General features: G+C 51.6%; 1 protein-coding gene across 3 annotated transcripts in view; it reads left to right on the forward strand.

Moving 5' to 3' along the window:
• Positions 1 to 16,316, forward strand: part of SYTL3 (synaptotagmin like 3) — a 52,450-nt gene that overhangs the window by 27,513 nt on the left and 8,621 nt on the right. For all 3 annotated transcript variants that reach the window (XM_081140109.1, XM_081140110.1, XM_081140111.1), the window contains 3 exons: positions 1,595 to 1,719; positions 6,503 to 6,634; positions 15,550 to 15,728. In XM_081140109.1, the coding sequence (XP_080996235.1) occupies positions 1,595 to 1,719; positions 6,503 to 6,634; positions 15,550 to 15,728 (436 nt within the window). The remainder of the gene's footprint in view (positions 1 to 1,594; positions 1,720 to 6,502; positions 6,635 to 15,549; positions 15,729 to 16,316) is intronic.

The raw sequence follows: 16,316 nt of genomic DNA on the forward strand, positions 1-16,316 counted from the left end.
GTCCAAGGACAAGCCGGGCCTTGGCCTCCTGAGGAGCCCAGAGCAGCCAGGCATCTAGAGGAGGCAGCTCCTTAGCGCTATCGGGGTCTCGGTGTCCCTTCTCTCTCGCTGCTTCTGTGTGGCTTCCATCCATCACCCCTTTCTCTGCAGTGGCACGTGGGTGGTCTCAGTGTTGCACCTGGCCCGAGACAACCTTATTTGATTTTAATTAGTCCTCTGTATTTCCCACGAGCCCCTCTGAGCTGTAGCCAAAACAATCAAAGTAAAAACCGCTTTTCAGATAAGCAGAGAAGTGACATGCGACAGTCTGTCCCCCCTCTGCTCAGAAGGGGGGAGCGGCCGAATCGCATGGCCTGTTTGCTAGTAGACTTGGAGGTTTAGAAACACCCCTGTCACTCGGTCAGGCTCTGGGGGGACACCCATTCCCTGTGTGCACCAGCCCGGGACACGGTTTCCGCTGTGGCAGCGCCTGCGCTCTGCAGCCGGCTCCTCCTGCGGCCCCTGAGGCGGATGTCTCTGCAGCTCCTTCTGAATGTGCAGCCCCCCAGTCTGTGTGGCCCGTGTGATGTCCTCACCGCTGCCGCCCTGGAGTCGCCCCTCAGTGAACTCGGACCTTGCAGTCCCTCAGCTCAACCCCGGGGAGGCAGGACGCGTGGCTCGTCCGGTCCCAGTCACGCGGGCGTCCTCCACGCGGGACCCACGTGGGGCTCCTTGGTGTGCTTGTGCCCCGTTCCCTGGCCTGTACATGTCACACGTTTGAGACTTGCCAGTTTAGTGCCCGATTGTGACCATGTCGTGATTATAGAGCTGCAGACCCAGCTGGACAGCTAGAGCAATCCCTGGGGGGACTTCAAGCAGGTCCCATCTCTGCCATGGGACATGGACTGAAACCCCAGCCTGCAACCCCTCCTGCTTGTCCAGGCACTGCTACCTCACAGGACGCCGAGCCCACAGCCCAGACACAGGGACAGCAAAACCCAGCTTTCTGAGCCCCTGGGCATGACAGTCCCCCAAGACCTTTTCCCCCTTTCCCTGGTCCTTCCTGCTGGTCCTGAAGGGACGGGCACCTGGCCGATTGCCCCCGCACCCCGTCTCTGCCCTGGGACACGAAGCACCTGGTGGGGCTGGATCAGTTTCTTCGGGTCTTGGTTCTGTTTCACCCATCTCTCTCTTGTTCCTTTCTGCTGCCTGTTTCCCACAGAAGTGAGGAGGGAGGAAAGCTTTGTTCTGGTGGCCCCTGGGGCGTGGGGTGGCTGGAGGGGACCATGGCCTGAAGCTCCAGAATGGCAACTCTGGCAGCTGATGCTGCCCAGTGGAGCCTGTCCAGCAGGATGGTGGCCCTCAGCCCACAGAGGGGTGTGGTCATGCAGTCACCTTTTACGACCCCAGCTCTTCTGCCATGAGCCCAGTGGTATCTGGAGACCCCCTAGTTTATCCGAGCTCCCCCAGCTTGGTGTTGGGCGCCCTTGCCCCTCCATTAACCTGCCCTCATGGGACCTTGGGCCCTCTTTGTGGCTGAGGGAATCCTCAGGGCTCCCCAGGTCTCAGGAAAGCTGTGCGTGCCCACCTGTCACCCTCTGTATTTGTTTTCTAGAGATCTCCAAGTCCCAGAATGACATGACCTCCGAGAAGCAACTCCTAAGCACGAGCTCCAGGCAGCCTGCGGGCAGGACGGAGCGGAGGAGCCAGTCCGACACCGCCATCAACGTCACCACCAGGGTACTCCCCGGGCCGCCGGGCCACCACAGAGTTGCTTTTCTCTAGAGATTTAGTTTCCTTTTCTTCTATAACAAAGCATTAAGCAGTCTGAAAACACAATAATAAACTCCTCTCTGTGCGGAGGCCGGGCCAAATGAAGGTCAAAATTCAAGGTCAGTTTGGAAAACAGTTCAGAACAGGGAAGGACTCCAGCCTCATTCCAAGCCCCTAGGGGTTCCCCGAGTCCCCTGAGATCCCCGGGGATCCCTGCTGGCTTCGAGGCCATGGCAGAGGCCCAAGCCTCGCTGCGGGGCGGCGACTGCCCAGTGGTTCCTGGGGCCCGCAGGTACCCTCGCTGAAAGTCCAGAGAGATTCCTACTTTCCACTCCTGACAACCTCTGCTTAAAACCTGCCCTGGTCTCTGTTACAAGTGAAAACCTAATGCCATGTGATCAGACACAGTCATGAAGGTGACTCTCCAGGTACCTAACCCACAGAGAGAGCTCGCCTAGTAAGGACTTTTAGGGACAGAATTACGCTGGCCTTCTGCCAGGATGTCCCAAGCCTGGGACGACTTAGCGTCAGAAAACCTGGATTTGAGTCCAGCTGAAGGGAGCAGGCTAAGGCAGGTGCCACCAGTTGGTTGTTTATAGGGTCCTTACAATAACTCTGATTAGCTGGACAGGTGCCCCTTCCCTGCAGCTCTGGCCTCCATCCAAGAAGTCCCCAGACAGACTATGCTTTAGGCAAAGGGCCGAGGTCAGCCCCACTCTCCTGCTGGGACACACACGCACACGCACGCACGTTCAGGATCTCACAACCTGCCTGCCTCAGCTCACTCCCCCCGGGCAGATAGGTCTCGGCACTCCTCAGCCCCAGCTTGCCCCCTGCTCTGACAGGGCACAGGCTTCTCGTAGAGACCCCCTAAGATCATAGTGTATCTGAATTGCTAAGTTATCCAAATATAGGATCTAAATTGCCAGCATTGATTTTTATGCCCGGACTCTGAACTCAGAGCCTTACCTGGGCTGTCTCATTTTACCCTCACACCACCCCATGAGGCACGTATTTGGCCCTGTTACCCTATGTTACATTTAGGGCAGCTGGGGCTGAGAGAGATTATATCACATGACCCTGGTTACGTAACCGGAAAGGGGCGGACAGCTTTGGTTTGCAGGCTGGGCTGGGGCAGCGATGCTCGGAGTCGGTGTGCGCGGGAGTCGCTGGGACGCTGGAACGCAGGTTCTGGCCCCGCAGATCTGGGCAGGCACGCGATGCAGGCTCTCAGCTGCATTTCTGAGGAGCTGGGGATGCTGCTGACCCCCGGACCTCGCTTAGGAGCAGGGTCTAGAGCGTGTGGAACGTGTCTGAAGGCCTTTGCAACTCTAGAGTGTGAACGAGCGTCAGTTCCTGCTGGATCCCAGGGTCCACATCAGCACCATCCGACCGCTGTCCTGCGTCAGCGGAGAGGACAGGGTCATCGGCACCCGGAGGCATCATGTCCCGGGCACGATGGCAGCGTTTCTTACATGCTTATCCCACTTAAGTCTTGCAAAAGTACCGAGAAAGATCTCGTTACTCCCGTGATAAAGATCCAGAACCTGAGTGTCAGTGAGAGGTTAACTGGCTTGTCTAGCATCACGTAGCTCGTAAGGGCGGAGCCAGGAGCAGACCAGGTTTGTAGGGCTCTGAATTCCAGGCTCCTAACGTCTTTGCACGCCCCACGTGAGGCGGGCAGATGAGGTTCTGCTGAAGAAAGGGGCTCAGAGAGGTGATTCTGGACTCAGCAACAGCCCTCTTCTCCTGGGTGGGGCGCAGCCTGTCTGAGGCTGACACAGGGCCAAGGGCTCCCAGGCCTGGTTCCTGGTGTAAAGCCCTTACAGGTGTGTTAACTTTTTAATCCTTAAAACAGCCCTGTGAAGTCTGTGTTCTGCTGTCCCATTAAAGATTAGGACTCTGGGGCAAAGAGACGCCCGAGTGTGATGTGGTGGGAAGGGGCAGGGCCAGGCGGAGCCTGCTGCAGGGACCACCCCTGTAGCATCTGCTGGGAGAGGCCACCAGCAACGTGTGTGGACCTGCACGTGTCCCGGTCCTGATGTCACTGCCCCTGATGGGACATCCCAACCATCCACACGCTTAGCTTTTGGCTTTCAGCAGTCCGCGTAACCCGGCATCCGTGGCATCCCCCCAGCTTCACGTGCACCTGGAACAAGCCTGCCGGGCAGCCTCAGGGTTGTCCGATGGGACGAGGGACCTCACAGGCGCAAGGGAGGAGGTCAGGGGAGGCCACAGCCGCAGAGCCCCCCTTGTGCAGACACTGTCCTGCGAGGGTCCACGTCGCTGCCATGCTCTTGGCTGGACATGCTTACGACGACTCGTTAGCTGCTATTTGGATCTTGATGCCCTTTAATAAGGCACTGAAGGGACAAAGTCATCCGAGTCCTTCAGCACTTACTGGGGAAGGGGTCACACAACATGTCAAGCTGGATTCCTTAGTCAGTCAAAATAGGCGTACCTTCAAAATAGGATCGACTTTCTAATCCTTTTGAAATGTATATATTTGCATTTCTGCTTCATTACCGGTTTCCCAGGAACTGAACACATTTAGAAGCATGGCCTTCCCTGGCCGTGACTTTGACATGTTCTCTGGTCGCTACTGTAAAGACAGCTCTCTTGTTCTTTCCAGAACTTTCTGTCATCAATCTTTTTATGATTCAAAAACTGTGTTGTCTTAAAGAAGGCGGAATTAGGTGGCTGCGTACTGAGTGCCCAGGAGGCACGAAGCTGGTTGTTAAATATTTTGCTCCGTTTTATTTTTTCTTCCCTTGTCCAGTTAAAAAGCACGGCCACTTGGAAGCCACGTGTGCACGCGCTTTACAAAAACGGCCTCGGCGTGCCACACACCCACCTCCGTAACTTGCTTTTTAAAGAAAATCTAACATTATGTTTTCATTCTTTCCATGTCAACAAATATATATTGCCATTTTTAAATTTTTTTATTTTTAATCTTCACCTGAAGACCTTTTCTCTATGATTTTCAGAGAGAGTGGGAGAAGAGCATTGATGTGAGAGAGACACAGCAATCGGTTGCCTCCTGGATCGAGGGTGCAACCAACGTACGTGCCCTCGACTGGAATCGAACCCAGGGCCCTTCAGTCTGTGGGCCAGCGCTCTAACCACTGAGCCACACCGGTCAGGGCCATTGCTATTTTTAACTGCTGCATTTTAGGGCTTCTGATTCGTGCTGCTAAAGCGCCCTCCTCTGAGGCTGACTTGGTTTACTCGACCATAGAGGTAGAGCAGCCCACCCGCCAGCACTCCTGCCAACACCACACTGTATACTTTTTTATGTTAATATTTTCTCATCTGATAGGCGATTTTCAAAACTTTGCAGCTCTTCCTCTTTCTCACACTCTTTTCTTCTCTTTGAACACCCTTCGTTCTGAAGTCCTCCGCTTGGCTCTCCAGCCCTCCCAGCCCCCTGGCGCCCCTCCTGTGCCCTCCCCTTAGAGCTGCCTGTGCTCTGGGCAGCCTCCCACCTCGCTGTGTGCATGACCTTGTGTCAGGCTCTGCCCGGCCCTTGAGTCTCTGCAGTTGCGTGGGTCTCTAGCAGATCTGAGAACACGCTTCGTACTTGACCATGATGATAGCCCCTCCACGCGGGTGCCTTACCTGGGGTCTTTCCCCAGCCAGCCTTCACCCCACTCCCACTGACGATCATCCCAGGCACCCCCTTCTGGCATGAGCTCCCCCTCTTTCCCGTTGACTTGGCTCGTGTGTCTGTTCCCTGCGAGCTGGGGAGACCTCAGACAACAGACTGCATCGTCTCCTCCCTCGCCTTTTCCCCTCTCCTCCTCTTTCTGCCCCCAGGACTCGGGGGTGGATTGGACATGGTGTTGCTTAACTGCTGACTGATGGAATTGAGTTGATGTTCTGGGGATTGAGGGCAAAACCAGTAATTTGGAGGAAATCATTCTTTACATTTGTTCTCTAAACTTCTCACTTAGTTTTTTATTCCGGAAAATTATGGCTGTGGTGTGATTGTTGTATTTTCAAGTTCTACTTCTAAACCAGAGTAAAAATAATGTCTCGATTCGGAAACGTGTCTTCAGCTAGGAGAGCTTTCTCCACCTTGCCCTCTGTGTTCATATCTCTGCACTAACACTGCCCCACAGAACTTCCCAGCCTTGGCCACGTGTGGCTACTGAGCACTTGAAATATGCCTAGGACAGCCAAGGAGCTGAATGTATTAATTTTATTTTATATCAATTTATTAGAACTTGAATTTAAATAGCCATGTGTGGCTACCATACGTGGAGAGTCCAGCTGTGTACATTAGAGAAGTACCCACTTCTTATAAAAAGTATTTTTGTAAGATTCAGAGATATATTTTGATGTTTCTTTTTTTGTCTGAGCGGAAACTCTGGCTACTGGGTGACTGTTATCTTTCATGCGATTAAATGCCAGGATCATTATTCAGGCCAAAATGTGGACTTCAATTTCTTTAAGACTTTTACTAGTCCCTAAGTAACCCACCCATTACTGTTCGTGAAAATCCCAGAGCTTGGTGACGTCTGCATCGGGGCTCATGAGTGAGTGTGTGCGTGGGTGAGTGTGTGTGTGTGCATGTGTGTGCACGCGTGTGTGATTTGCCCACTGGAAGTGCGCCTCCTACTGAGCACCTGGAGTGTGCATATTACTGCCATCGGGGAACAGATGCAGGCTGTGCTTGCTAAAGTCACCGCATTTGAACACAATCAAACTGGGATGCAGACTCTGTGATTCATTCTGTTTCCTTTTCCAGAAGGTCAGTGCACCGGATATCCTGATGCCTCTCAGTCAGGAGAGTCCCAAACGCCCCACGAACCCTGTTTTGAAGCAAGATCTCTCATCCAGCCCAACGCCCAGCACTTTATTCTCAGGAGGCTTGAGACAGGTGAGTGTCTGTGTGAGACCCTTGACACGTGGGCCGTGGTTGTCGTCATGATGTCGAATTGGATTGGTCAGCAAGGAAGGGAGGGAGTGCTGTCTTGTCGGATGGACCGGAATGTGACCATAGGGCCTGGAGGTGACATTTCACTGAGACGGGGGGCTGGGGAAAACCTCGCTCTCCTTTGATGATGGCTTTTCTTTTTCGCAGCATCTTATTGTGAACATTTTTATATATACAGAGAGTAATGAATAATATATAATGGTATCTTTGGGAGAGAATATTTTCATTTCGATGAAGTTTAATTTATTAAGTTTTTACTTTATGGTTATTTCTCTGTCTCGGCTACTCACAAGTCATAAAGATATCCTACGATTTTTTCTAGAACATTATGAAAGTTTAGCTTTTATTTATTGGTCTTGACCCAACTCATTAATTTTTGTGAATGATGTAAGGTAGAGATTGAGGTTCATTTCTCCCCATATGAATACCCAGTTATTCTAGCACCATTTGTTTAAAAACAAACAGACAGAAAAACCACTCTTCTTTCTCCATTGGCTTTGGTGGCTTTGCTGGACGAAGTGTGGCTCTTTCTCTGGGTTCTCTGTTCTGCTCCACTGATCTCTTTCTTTGTCCATCTTCATGTCCTAATGACTGGATTTGTTGTAAGTCTCGAACTCAGGCAGTTTAATTCCTCTGACTTTGCTCTTTTTTCTCAAGATTGCTCTGTGATGCTTTAAACTTAGTGTCTTTATAAGCAGGTTTTTTATTCATTTTCTTATTCAAAAGCATTAAACAAATGATCGCTTTATGCCTAAAAGAGGCCTCAATTACAGTCATAGCCTTTTAACTAACTAAATGATCTTAAATCATCCCAAAAACTCTCTAACCCTCAGAATCTTCCTCAAGGAAACCAGTATCAAAGTTGTTCTTTTTATTTCACTGGGCTGCTTTGAGAATGAAATCAATGCAAAAATTTTGTGGCATAATATCATGGTTAAGAGCTCAACTTCTAGAAGGCAACTTCTTGGTTCACATTCTAGCTCCTTCTGGAACAGTATCCAAAAGATCATGCCTCTGAGCACTCCCTGGGGAAAAGATCCATGTCTGCATCCAGTTATCAAACATGTCCGTGCGTCCACGTTTGTCTAGGACCATGATACCCTGAAATGCAAATGCGCTTCACACAGTCCTCTGGTGGGTCCCTCCTAGCTCCTGCTGAGGACACACAGTTGAATTCAGCTGCCGAGCCCAGCCCACTGCTTCTTGGATGCCCTAAGGTTGTGAGTCTGGGGTGGCCCTGCCTGGGGCTTGGGTTGATGGATGACTTAGCACCTTCAGGAGGAGGCATTGTTTATCCTTGAGAATAATTCAGAAAAATGAAGTCCTGAGGAAACACTACTTTGAGGGCCAGATAGGCAAGGGCAGCTCTAGAACATTCCTAGGGTTGAAACTTATGGTGAGTTTGAGTCAGGGAGACCATAGGGGTGGCTTCTGGGAGACGTTTTTAAGACTGACTCACCTGGCCTCTGCTCCAGGTGATGAAGGACCCCAAGGAATTCAGCCAGCTTGAGCCTTTATAAGACTGATCCTGAGGCTAAACCTTCCAGGAGAGCCCGAGGGGCAGCTTCCCCTGAACTGCCCAGGGTCCCACTAGGCTGGCTCTGAGCTCCTCCCTGGGCCATGACTTTCTATGCCCGGAAACCAACACACAGGCAGAGACCCACCCCACAAATGGTCCTCGGGGCCCTACGTGAGCTAACCTCCCGCCCCAGCTGCTACCACCTTCTCCTCTGTTCACTCCACTCAACCACACTGGCCTCCCGCTGGCCCAACCCGTCAGACTCACAGCTGCTTTGGGGCGTTTCTGTGGCTCTTCCGTCACCCGGGCACCAAGCTCCCCTGCTCTGTGTCCTTACCTGCTCCGTGTTCATGCACATTCTTACCACCTTCTGCAGCTGTGCAACTAGTTTACCTGGTGTTTACTGTCTATTATAATTGCCAAGTGCCCGGAGCAGTGCCTGATCCTTAAATGACACTCAGTAAATATTTGTGGAATGAACAGATTAATCCTTGTCATAGCTATCATCGATCGAAGGCCTACTGTGCGCTAACTACTGAGCAAGGTGCTCCACCTCCCAGTCACTCTCACAGTGGCCTCAAGATGGATGCCATTGTCATTCCACCAATGGGAAAACAGGTTCACAGAGGGGGCCGAGTGAGTCAAAGCCCAGGCTTTTTGTACTATCCCATGGGGTTGATTGACCTCTTAAACTGAGAGGTTTCCTTGACCCCACCTCCTGGTCCAGCTTCACTCCTTTGGGGCCGATGCACAGCTGGAAAACCTGCACAAGGCAGGGGGGATGGTGGTGGAGGGAGGGGATGTGGGTGAGTGCATTCGTCTTAGACCCTGTTTCCTAGGACAGTTTCTCTAAACCACAGCGAATTCGGCAGAGCTCTATTCTCCCTCTTTTCTAAAGTCTCTGAATGCGCCCCTAACACTCATCACGAGACTGAATGGGCATGTGTTAAATCCTAACCTGTTCCCTTTAGACTGAAGCAGTGCTTGTCTGAGGGAACTAAACTCCCACAAAGCAAATAACTGATTATTGCTTCTGCCCAAAGATGCAGCCTTCCCCTGAGACCTTTCCCTTCTCTGAGAAACAGGAAGTTGGGGCGAGCAAAAGCCTATTAAATCTCTACTTAGTACCAAAGTAGAAATATAAATGGGCAATAAACAGGGGAAGCACTCAACGTCCCAAGTAGTTAAATCAGTGCAAAATTAAAGCAAGTACTATTATGGAACCATTTTAGCAAATGTAAAAAATGATCCAGCTCGGTGTTGGCAAGGGTTTGGGGGCAGGCATTCCCGGACACTGCCGAGGCGAGCTGGAGGGCGGTCAGCAATAGCTGTCACACAATGCCTGTTCTCTTTAATCCAGTGACTTCAGTTAGGAAATATGCTTTAAAACTTATCATAAATGTCGCCAAAAATGTGCATACGTGGAAGTTCAAGGCAACATTGTTTATAATTGTTTTCATTTTGAAAAATTGAAAATAACTGAAACTTTCCCCTACCCTTCAATGTTCTTTCGCCTGGTCTAATAATTAAATCTACATGAGACAGATAAGCAAGGGAAAATAACTAAATTTAATTACATACGTACGTACATACGGGAACACCACAGACAAGAGAATCAGAGATCCCACAGACAAGAGGTTCAGAGACAGAGAGGGAAATCGAGGTGCACATGACATTCTGCGCTGAGGGTAGGGGAAGGCATCAGGGGTTTCAAGGGGGAGGCAAGTCGCTGCAGGACAATAAGACCAGTAATTAGTGGTCTGTCCTGCTATAGAGAAAGGTCAAAAGGCTTTTCTCTGTTAATTTCTTATTATGGACAAAGCCCCTAATTTAAATTTTTTAGGTAGTTAACAGGGACAGAAGTTTCACTTAAGCACCCAGGGTCTTGGTTGCCTTTAGCTCAAAATAACCCACATACCACAGAGGCACATCTTGGGGTAACTTGTTCTGAACCCCTACATATCCAAAATATGGCAATTGATTAAAAAAATTATGGTACATTTATTAAAAAGAGTACCTTGCAGCTATTAAAAATAATACGTTTGAAGAATATTAATATGGAAAATATAAGGTTACAAGATAGTATTATAGTAGTACATACAGTACTTTTAAAAATTAAATGATTGGATTGTAGACACTGTAAAACAGAGGAAAGGGTTAGATCAAAATGATGACCCTGGAATGGTGGGGTTATGTTTTTTTCTTAAAAAAAATAACATTTTGGCTCATCTGTGTTTTCTGTGTTTTCTCCATAAACATGTAATGTTTTGTGAGAAGAAAAATCCCAATTTATTTTTAAAAAACAAAACAACAAAAACCCCTCCATCATCAGAGGGAGTTAGAGCTTGGTGGAGTCAAGAAATACATTTTTAACATTTTCATGGAAGAAAAGAAACCATATTAAAGATCCTGCCTGATTTCCAATTTTGCTTACACTTCTGTTGTTAAAAAGAAATGCATTGATATTAATGTTCTCGGGCAGTTGGCGTTTTCCCTGCTGGTGAGGGCGCTGTGATTGGCAGGAGTGACCACATGGGCCCACGAGGGAGCGCCATCAAACAGAGCGGCCGAGGTTGGCTTAAGTTTGAGGGAGAGCAGATTTTTAATCAACGAAGTAAAAATCCAACTTCCTAGTTGTTTCTTTTAAATGTAAACTTCAGGTGTGGGACATTATCGTGGCGTTTGGGTCACCTCTAAGTAGGGACTTTGCCCACCCGTCACGCAGAGCTCACTGAGGTTTGGGAAGTCTTCGTTTGCCTTCTGTGTTTCCAAACTTCTCTGAGTACACTGATTTTTCTCAGATTACTCTATTTAGCTGTCTACTCACATTCGTTAAATAAATAAACGAAAAACAGTTAAAAAGAGTTAAAAGATACACGATGGCCTATGCATCCAGGGGAATTCTGTTTGGGAGTGACCGTGAGTGACCTAAAACCACACCTGACCACATAAATGAATTTAAAAAACACGGTATCAAGAGAAAGTTACAGGAGAACATGTACACAGTATGATTCTGATGATATGAATTCCCAAGTCGGGCAAAACTAACCAATGTATTGTTGGGGGATATATGCCTATGTAATTAAACCGTAAAGAAAAGCAAGGATGGGCCTCCTGGTGCTCACCATGGGCCGTGTTCTGACCCTGACCGTGCAGAAAACGGAGGCAGAGTAAACCCACCCCGTATACACCTCGGCCCGGGCCCTTCGCCTGATCTGTATTGTGAATGGGGGGACATGAAGCAGATGGGGGGGGGGGAGAAGCAAAGATGGTTCACAGAAAATAATGGAACAGCACTGACTCAGGGACAGGACAGGAGGGGCCTGGAGAAAGGAGGGCACTGCCAAGGCCCTGGTCTTAATGTTTTTCTTAATGTGAGTGGCGAGTACATGGATATCCATTTTATAGTTATTATTTAACTATACCTGCTCGGTACACATACTTTTAAATGTATGTTTCACAGGGAAAGAGGGGAAAAGAGAAAGGAAAGAAAATCAAAGGAGATGACCTGCACAGTTTACAGAGCGCGGCCACGTTGTGTGGTGTCTTCAAAAGGCTGATACATTTAATCTGCATGGACGTGGTTCTCGTCTTTTTATAGGCACTAACCGAGCCTCATACCAACTCTAGGAAATAGATTCCCACTTTACAGGTGGGAAAACAGAGGCTACGGAGCTCAAGGTCACCTGGCACGAAGGGTCGGGCCTGGAGCTGAAAGGCTGGCTGCCTCCGCAGCAGCCGTCTGAGCCACCTCAGTTGTGCCCTCGGCCTGCTCTCGGGGATCGGGACAGAATTTTTTTAGTACAGCTGCTGTTTCGGTTCACCCCTCGTTTTCTGCCTTCATCAAATAAGAGGGCATCAGGCCTGGCTTGCAGTCGTGGTAGATAACTTGTGACCTTCAGAGAAAGTCACCCAGTGCTCCCTGCCTGCTCCAGGCCCCTCTCCTTTGCTGTCGCTCAGATGGACTTTTCTTCTAAACTCACACAGCGCCGATGCGCTCGCAAAAGCCAAGGCGGGCTCTTAGTTGCCCTTGTGGACTGGGACCTCTTGGTTAACTGCATTCACTGCTCAAAGTTTCGGCTTGTTCCAAGATTCTGTTCCGGCTGCAGGAAAAACAGAACCAGCGAGCCCTCCCCGGCAGGGCTGGCAGAGGTCGCCCCAGAAGGAATGCGGCAGCCCAGAGGGTGCGCCCTGCTGTCCTCTGGTTATCTGAGGCCGGACTTTGCCCAGCGCAGCGGGCTCTGCGGCTGGATTACTCAGAGGCACCCGGCAGGGAATTCTGAACCCAGGTCCACTTCCAGCTCTACCCTGATTGGCTGGGCAGCTTTTGGGTGGGTCCGTATCTGTCCTGACCTCTGCTTATCTACTTGTAAAATGAAGGGTGAGTAATTATAGTGCTTCCAGGACGCTTTATAATTGTGGGAGCCAAGCTGGCTCTGCCAGCTGACACTTTCCCCTACCTGCACCCCAACAGCGGCACTCACAGAGGGGCAACCCTGGTGCCCAGCATGAGTGTCTGAGGGTTCCATCTGCCCAACCCCAAACATGCCCCCGGGGCCAGCAGGCCTGATCCTGGGGTGTTTCTCTGGGCACCTCAGTTTCCTGCCCCCCACGGCCACATGCCCTGTCTTTCCAAACCTTCTCCCACCTCCTTCTCTACAAATGAGCCTCCCTTCCTACTTTACAAAAACAACAGGATCAGCTTGGAGTTCCCTAACCCTCCTGACACCAAAATCAATGTCCCAGGATCTGCTCCCAGCCTGGTGGCCCTTCCCTCCCAAAACAAAGAAGCCCGAGGCCCGAGGCCCGAGGCCCAGGGCCAGGGCCCGGCTGTCCTCTCCTCCCTGCTGCTTCCTTGGGGGAGGGTAACGTGCCTTCCTTTCCTTGCCCTTAAGAGTTTTCTCTTGGCCTTTGATTTTCAGCAATTTTATTATGATGTGTGCCTACCTGTAGTTTTATTTTCAAATATTTTCCCTCTGGAATCTGTGGCTCAGTAACTTAACTAAAGTTATCAAAGTTAGGACTACCCCTGAGTCCTCACTTCAACCCTTCGGACCCATCAGGCACCGGGCAGCACAGCCCATCACGCCAGTGTTTACAGAGAGAACTTTTAAATCGGGATATTTCAAGGGCTTTCTTGTTTACTTCATAAGTATGTATGGAAGATGTACCCTTCGCCAGGCCCTGAGCTGGGGGCTGGGGAGCCCTGCTCTTGCGAGTTTCCAGCCTATGAGAGGGGTGGATGCTATTTTCCTTGGGGCAGTGTGCCCTCCCTTCCAGCAGACAGCTGGTGTGGAGGCCGCTGGTGTGGAGGCAGCTGGAGTGGAGGCCGCTGGTGTGGAGGCCGCTGCTGTGGAGGCCGCTGGTGTGGAGGCCGCTGGTGTGGAGGCCGCTGGTGTGGAGGCCGCTGGTGTGGAGGCAGCTGGACTGGAGGCAGCTGGTGTGGAGGCCGCTGGTGTGGAGGCCGCTGGTGTGGAGGCCGCTGGTGTGGAGGCCGCTGGTGTGGAGGCCGCTGGTGTGGAGGCAGCTGGTGTGGAGGCCGCTGGACTGGAGGCAGCTGGTGTGGAGGCAGCTGGTGTGGAGGCCGCTGGAGTGGAGGCAGCTGGTGTGGAGGCCGCTGGAGTGGAGGCCGCTGGTGTGGAGGCCGCTGGAGTGGAGGCCGCTGGACTGGAGGCAGCTGGTGTGGAGGCAGCTGGTGTGGAGGCAGCTGGTGTGGAGGCCGCTGGTGTGGAGGCCGCTGGTGTGGAGGCCGCTGGTGTGGAGGCAGCTGGAGTGGAGGCCGCTGGAGTGGAGGCAGCTGGAGTGGAGGCTGAAGCGGAGGGAAAGCAGCCTCTAGGGCCTCACTGCAGGGCCTCGCCCCTTTCCCTGGGAGCACGGCTCCTCAAGTTCAGCCGTCACAGCCTTGGTCGCTGATACTGTGGCAGATGCTGAAGACTCTCCTTGGCTCGCGTCCCTTGTGGCTGCTGCGTGTAGCTTGGCTCGGTCGTCCAGCCCTGCGCTGTGTCCACATGGACAAGGGTCTCAGAGGGACAGGGGATCACAGTGTCAGGCTCTCCTGTCCACGCTCCTCGTCTCCACAGCGCCCCCACCCTTGCTTCCTGGCTGTCTTGGTAGCTTCGCGCTGCCTTGAGACCGTCTGTTGTTGAATCCAGTTCCATTAGCTCTTGGCAGAAGCGCTGTGTGACACCCTTCGGCTGACAGCCCGAGTGGAGGCCACGAGGGATGCCAGTGTAGTTATCGGGAGTTTTCAGCGCCTGCGCTCGCCACCCCGGTCTCCTCAGCTTCCACCTTCGCTCTGTCGTACCTCAGTGTTCCTGCGTCTCAGCACACCATGCCTCTTTGAGTCTGGAAAATTTAAAAATAGTTTTCCATTCTAGCAGTTGTGAGGCTGTTGGCAGGTAACATTTTTCAGAGCCGGGGACTGGGTGTGGTGGAGTAGGTTGTGTTCTTGGCATTAGGTCGCTCAGGCTCGGGTTCCTCCAATGAGTTGTTGGTTTGGTTTTTATCGCTCTCTGGTGAGAGAGAGAAAGCCCGGGCTTCCTTCTCAGTTTCTCTCCAGGGTGTTTTACAGTGTGGAGGAACTTCTGGGAATCAGGAGTGGAAATCACCCAGGGCCCCCTGCTTCTATAGGGTCAGCCCTGAGATTGGCTGCATGCAAAGGGTGGCAAATATTTAAGCAAATTTAGCAGATATTGGGCAGATTGTTTTACCTTTTGGGCACAGGCGTCCCATTCCATGCAGCTTCTCTACATCAACTCAGCTTCGAGCACCCGAACTCATGGTGGTAACTTTGGTTTTCATTTTAGGAACCCATAAGAATGTAAACACAGTTATTGTTTCTTTGCATACTTCACACGCTTCGTTCCATTCACTCCTCACCGTAACCCCATGAGACCAGTGTTGAGGTTTCCATTCCGACTTTATGCAGCTCAGGAGCCGCAGAGCCAGCGTCGCCTCCAGATCTGCTTCCCAACCACAGGCGCTCGGCCCCGCGCATGCTGCTTCCACTTGCCCTCCCGCCACGGACGCGTTGCCTGCCCTCCGAGCGTCCCCTCTGCAGCACCGCGCGGGAGATAGTCCGCTCCGTCCCGAGTGACGGGTGTTAGAGAACAGGGTCGCGGACCTTTGTCGCTAGGCACGGACCACATCTGGGCAAGACAGGACCTCTGGGGGTCCCCCATCTCGTTAGAACAGAGAGTATGTGGCAACTTATTTTGGCAAAAAACAAGCCGGCGCGCTGTCCACTTAATGTGAGGCAGGAGGCGTGCGCTGCGTGAATTTTGATGCATCTGCTGTCTTGATAACCGTGAGTTTGTCGCGTCTGTCGTGTTTATTTCAGGGCAGTTTGATTAGCATTAACAGCACTTGTACGGAGATGGGCAATTTCGACAACGCTCGCGTCACCGGGGAGATCGAGCTCGCTGTTCGCTACAGCGCCGAGAGCCGGGCCCTGGAGATCCGCGTCGGGGCCTGTCGGAACCTCGCCTTCGGGGACGAGAGGAGGAAGCGGTGCAACCCGTAAGTCCCGCGTCGGGGTCGCCTGCGGGGCGGCACGGGGGTCCCGAAGCTTGGTGGGGAGCCCGAGAGTAACCAAGATGATTGCAATAAAAAGAGCGAAGAAAGGGCCATGTCGGAGTTAGGGTGACGCCGCAGGAATCCCGCCAGCGCTCTGGGGTGCAGCCGGGCAGGCGGGTCAGAGCGGAGCCGAGCGTCCCAGCTGCGGCCCAGCGCCCGTGGGGACTCGCGTAACCCAGGGGCCGTTAGGAATCGGTGCGGGAAAGGTGAACCGCAGTAAGTGGTGCTGGAAATTGGACTTTCCATGTAGGAAACATAAGAGTAAAATCCTGTCGCACACAATCCAGACACAGAGGACATGTTTTTCCAACTGAGAGGTGAAATGGTGCTATGTCCTGAGTAACCGAAAGAGAGCAGGGGTGGCTGCACTCGTACCAGACAAGATCAGAAATAAAGGACATTATATGTTAATAAAAGGCTTAGTACAGCAAGAAGATATACAAAATTATAAATGTCTGTGCACCTAATAAGAGCCCATCAAGACACAGGAAACAAAAACCTGACGGAGCTGAAGGGAGGGAGAGACAGTTC

The sequence above is a fragment of the Miniopterus schreibersii genome, assembly GCF_964146895.1.
Source record: "Miniopterus schreibersii genome assembly, chromosome: 6".
Classification (NCBI taxonomy): domain Eukaryota; kingdom Metazoa; phylum Chordata; class Mammalia; order Chiroptera; family Miniopteridae; genus Miniopterus; species Miniopterus schreibersii.